The sequence below is a fragment of the Salminus brasiliensis genome, chromosome 5 (assembly GCF_030463535.1).
Source record: "Salminus brasiliensis chromosome 5, fSalBra1.hap2, whole genome shotgun sequence".
NCBI classification, from domain to species: Eukaryota; Metazoa; Chordata; class Actinopteri; order Characiformes; family Bryconidae; genus Salminus; species Salminus brasiliensis.
In genome coordinates, this window is record NC_132882.1 from 2704548 (window position 1) to 2709960 (window position 5413).

Below are 5413 nucleotides of genomic sequence, written 5' to 3' on the forward strand. Positions count from 1 at the left end.
TGGAAGTCAGTGTAAAAAAGATTTTACTCCAAGTCATTTTGAAGCATTTCTATTGGTCTATTCATCTGTAAAGAGCCTGCAAAATTCACATTACAGAGAAGTGAAAAACAGCTAAATTAGAGATACAGGGGGTTTGATTTAGCATCATGCTAATTGGTCTGAGGTGTAAGCTTCCATTACTCATGTGTGTAGAGATAGCTAATGTTTAACCTGCAGGAGAATGTGTTAGACAGGCCAACAAAGACAAGGCCTGCACACACCTCTAGCTGATAGCTCATTCACACACACACACACATACACACACATAAACAAGCTGCAACAGTGTGTGTGTGTGTGCTGCAGGTTCATGCCCTTGCGTATCTGATTATGTCTGTGTGCAGGAATGTATTACGAGAGTTATCTGTTTCTGCTGAGTCGTGTGTTTGTCTGCCTGTGTGTGTGTGTTTATGTGTATTTAGTCGTATATATATTTATATGTGTGTGTGTGTGTGTGTGTGTGTGTGTTGTAAGTGAGATGGCACTAATATTAAATTCAGTGCTGTTTTTCCTGGAATACATTTAAATATTGCCGTTTTTATTCACTGCATCAGTGTGTAGTGTTCTCATAAAACCTGCTGAGACTCTCCAACAGTATATATATATAAATTATAGAAACCAAAAATATAGTAATATTACGAAGTTCTAATAACATTAATATCCAGTATGAAGTTCTAATAACTTTAAAATCCAGTATGAAGCTCTAATAACATTAATATCCAGTATGAAGTTCTAATAACATTAATATCCAGTATGAAGCTCTAATAGGCATTAATATCCAGAATGAAGCTCTAATAACATTTAATATCCAGTATGAAGCTCTAATAACATTAATATCCAGTATGAAGCTCTAATATCATTAATATCCAGTATGAAGCTCTAATATCATTAATATCCAGAATGAAGCTCTAATAACATTAATATCAGTATGAAGTTCTGAAGTTAGTGTAATATATTATAATATATCAAAATATACGTATCTATAATATATCTATAATATATCTATAATAAATATATATTATAGATAGCGCACTGCTATCTGTAACAACCACATAATCAGGTCTAGTAGAGAAGATTGTGTGTGATGCTTATTGTCTTGCTATAATTAGTAAATTGATATCAAATCTATTAAAAACTTTAATGACTTTAATCACAACAATATTCTGTGATTAATCACAAGCTAAAATGCTAGCTGTCACGCCCTTGAATTTTGGGCTGGAGAACAAATAAATAAACACATAAATGTGCCTAATAAACTGTCTGAATAAAAATATATAATATATTCAATATTATTCGTGAAAATGTCAACAATTACATTTTTAATTACATTTTAATTTTAGATCTAGTTTTCTATATATAGTTGTAATGGAATACTGACAGCTAACAGTCAGTAATTGGAATAAATTAGTAACAATCTATTCAAGACGTTGTAGTTCTCAGCTTCATTTAATAATATCATTTTTTGTTTGTTTTTATTTTATATATATATATATATATATATATATATATATATATATATATATATATTTTTTTTTTTTTTTTTTTTTTTTTTTTTTTTATAAATATATATAAAGTAATGATTGTTTGTGTTCCTAGAAATGTACGTAACCGATGTACCAACTCCCTAACTCATCATCTCATCCCAAAAGTTCTGGATGGAGCCCCACCATCCATCATTCCAGAGAACACAGATCCTTCCACTGCCTCCACAGCTCCTCAATGCTGCTGGGGGGCTTTATACCCCCCTCTACCCCAACAGGGTTATAATGTTGATCTGCTCTTGCAGAGAGTCCTATTCTATTGGCAGTTCTTCTCAACAGGGACTAGACAAGCTGTGTGTGTGTGCATTTGACACATCTGTGTCAGCAATGGGTGCAACTTTGCAAAGTAGCTGAAAGCATTTGTTAGAAGGGGTGTCCACAGACATTTGGACGCCTTGCTCAGAGCTGAGCTGAGCTGTGAGCTGTGTTTTCCCACAGCTCTGCATGCATGACCTCTTCAGCGCGTGGAACTTTCCATCCTGGAGCTCTGGACGTTTCATCTGCAGCAGTTTACAGCTGTTTACTCTTCCACGTGTTCCTCTCCGGCCCCTTTTTACTGTGTTATTGTGAGTGTGTGTGTGTGTGTGTGTGTGTGTGTGTGTGTGTGCATGTTTTATCAGCCTGCAAAGTGTACCCAGTCTAATGGGACAAAGTTCACTCTAGAACAGGCTGTCGTAGGCGGGCGAGGCCTAACTCTGCACGGGCCAATCATAATGTCCTCTTGGAATGGTCTGACCCCGCCCCCTTACCTGCTGTCAAGACGTACACGCTTAGCAAAACAAACCACAAAAACACCCTGAGCACAGCGTGAACCGTCACACTGATCAAATCTGCAGCGTACGTGCACGCACAAGTGTGTGTGTGTGTGTATAGAAGTGTGTAGTAGTGTGTAGTAGTGTGTGTGTGTTGGTGCTGACTGCTAACTATGCCTGTTTTCAACATGCTTGCAGATTCAGGATCCTTCAGAACACAGGTAAGACCTGCACCCATTTCATTTACACACGTTTGGGTCCCGAAAGGCCTGAGAAACACACACACACACACACACACACACACACACACACACACACACACACACACACACACACACTCAGATGCTGCAGGAGCTCCAGATGTTTGCAAACATCTGCTCACTTTATGCTTATGCATTGTTCATAGACTGAGTATTTAAAAAAATAAACATGCAGTAATTACACGTAGCGTCTGGTGGATATTAATATATAAATATATATTAGTAATTAATATTAATCTATAATATATGACGTTTTACCGTTTAATCAGCAGTACCTGGTGTTATAATAAATAAATAATAATTAGAAACATTTTTGAAAGTACTCGCAAGTCACAGTTGGGCTGTACTGTGGAAAATGTAATGTGAGAGTAATTCAGAGTAATTATTGCATTCTAGTATAGAGTACTGCTGTTCATTCGCTATACCCAGTTGCAGCGTGCAGCGTGCATTTCACCAGCCCATCTACAGCTGCTCTTCTTCTGTTAAGTTCATGTGAGCTACAGTGCTCACGTATTTATTTCCCAGGTAATTATGCAGTACTTACAGGTATTAGTTGGTTCATATACAGTAAATAATGTAAAAATACCAAGTTAGTATTTTAGTATCTGTACATACCTGAAGTTACTTTGTACTTTATCATGCAGTGTTGCTCACCAGGCGTAACCTGTAATTACTGCATATTTACTCATGTAATTATTGCCCTGTCGCACGCTCAGCTTTCTTTACTATTCGCTTTAAGCAGCTTTTCTTCTGTTAAGTATCTGAGCTACAGTCCTAATATATTTACCTAACAGGTAATTATGCAGTACTTCCAGGGTATCACTTGGGTTATACTGTGAAAGCTGAATAGTGTACCATATATAAAGTGAATTCAGTAATTCAGGAGTAATTGTTGCATTTTAGTATCTGTAATCTGAAATTACTTTGTATCTTAACCTAAACATGCAACGTGCAACTTATACACCAGGTGTAACTTTCAATTACTGTGTATTTACTCATGTAATTATCACTTGTTTCTGTTAAGTATGTGAGCTGTGGTGTAAACATTTATTTAATAAGTAATTAACAGTACTGACAATTACAGATTGAGCCACACTGTTCAATTGAATAGTGTACAGTATCTAAAGTGAAAAAGTAAGTAATTCAGAGTAATTGGTGCATTTTAGTATCTGTACATGCCTGAAGTTACTTCAATTATCACTTTAAAGCACTGTTTCTTCTGCTAAGTATTTGAGCTACGGTCCTAATATATTTACTTAACAGGTAATTATGCAGTACTTACAGTATCATTTGGTTTATACTGTGTAAGTTGAATAGTATACAGTATGTAAAGTGAAAAATACAAGTAATTCAGAGTAATTGGTGCATTTTAGTATCTGTAATGCCTCCAAGTTACTTGTACTTTAACGTGCAACTCATACACAGGTGTAACATTCAATTATTGTGTATTTGTTTATGTAATTATTGACCTGTCGCATGCTCAGCTTTCTTTACTAGTCACTTGTTTCTGTTAAGTATGTGAGCTGTGGTGTAAACATTTATTTAATAAGTAATTAAACAGTACTGACAATTACAGATTGAGCCACACTGTTCAAGTTAAAAAATACCAAGTAATTCAGACTACTTGGTGCATTTTAGTATCTGTACATGCCTGAAGTTACATTGTACTTTAACATGCAATGTTGTACACCAGGTGTAACTCGTAATTACTGCTACGATATTTACTCATGTAATTATCGACCTGTCGCACGCTCAGCTTTCTTTACTATTCGCTTTAAAGCAGTCCATTTTCATGTTGTTGTTGTTGTTGTTGCTGCTGCAGTGCAACAACTGCATGTGTTGAACCTGTCCAGAGCTCTAATGTCTGTGCATCAGGCTGCACTGTTCACTTAATAACTATATAAGAACAGTATTGTAATAATTCCCATTATTATAATAAAATGAGGCAATTATTCCAATCATAAATGTAATTAAATCGAATGTTTACATTTAAGGCGTATAGCAGAGGCTCTGATCCAGAGTGACTTCACTGTTTACTCCTTAGCTAGTTTGTAATAAGCTACAAAGCTAATAATATAATAAGTTGCCTTATTATGTATTAATTAGCGTCTTGGCTGCTACTGTAATATTGATTATTATTATCAATTATGCATAAATTCTATTACATTATTATGTTATTATCACTGTATTATTTTTGGCATTGTTGCTTCCTTCTTAATTATTTGAATTTGATTAGCTTTTCAGGATTATCTGTAATATCATATTACATTATGACAGTATTTATTTTATTACATTATTACACTGTTGCTACCATACTGCATTGTCTATACCTTATGGCATTGTTTCATAATTGAGTTTTATTACATTTTTGACTGAGATAAATGCACAATTTAGTGAGATTTCTCTGTATTAGTATGGGATGTAATAAGATATTCACAATGCAGTACAGTAGCAACAGTGTAAAAATACAGAGAGTTTTCACTAAATTGTACACGTATCTCAGTCAAAAATGTAATAAAACTCAATTATGAAACAATACATTGTGTATACATTATTGCATTATTTTATAATTGAGTTTATTTTAACATTTTAACATTTTTGACCGAGATAAGTGCACAATTTAGTGATATTTACTGTATTTTTACACTGTTCTACATGTTCACTTATCTCAGTCAAAATGTATTAAAACTCAATTATGAAACAATGCCATAAGGTATTCACAATGTATTATTTAATAATTACGTTTGATTACATTTTTGACTGAGATACAATTTAGTTAATTCTCTGTATTTTTGCACTGTTACTCGGGACTGTAATAAGGTAA

At 34.3% G+C, this 5413-nt stretch overlaps 1 protein-coding gene across 1 annotated transcript in view; it reads left to right on the forward strand.

The window, feature by feature from the left end:
* The window catches only part of LOC140555823 (guanine nucleotide exchange factor VAV3), a 117899-nt gene that overhangs the window by 83259 nt on the left and 29227 nt on the right, over positions 1–5413 (forward strand). Inside the window, 1 exon segment of the mRNA XM_072679143.1 lies at positions 2528–2550. Coding sequence (XP_072535244.1) covers positions 2528–2550 — 23 coding nt within the window.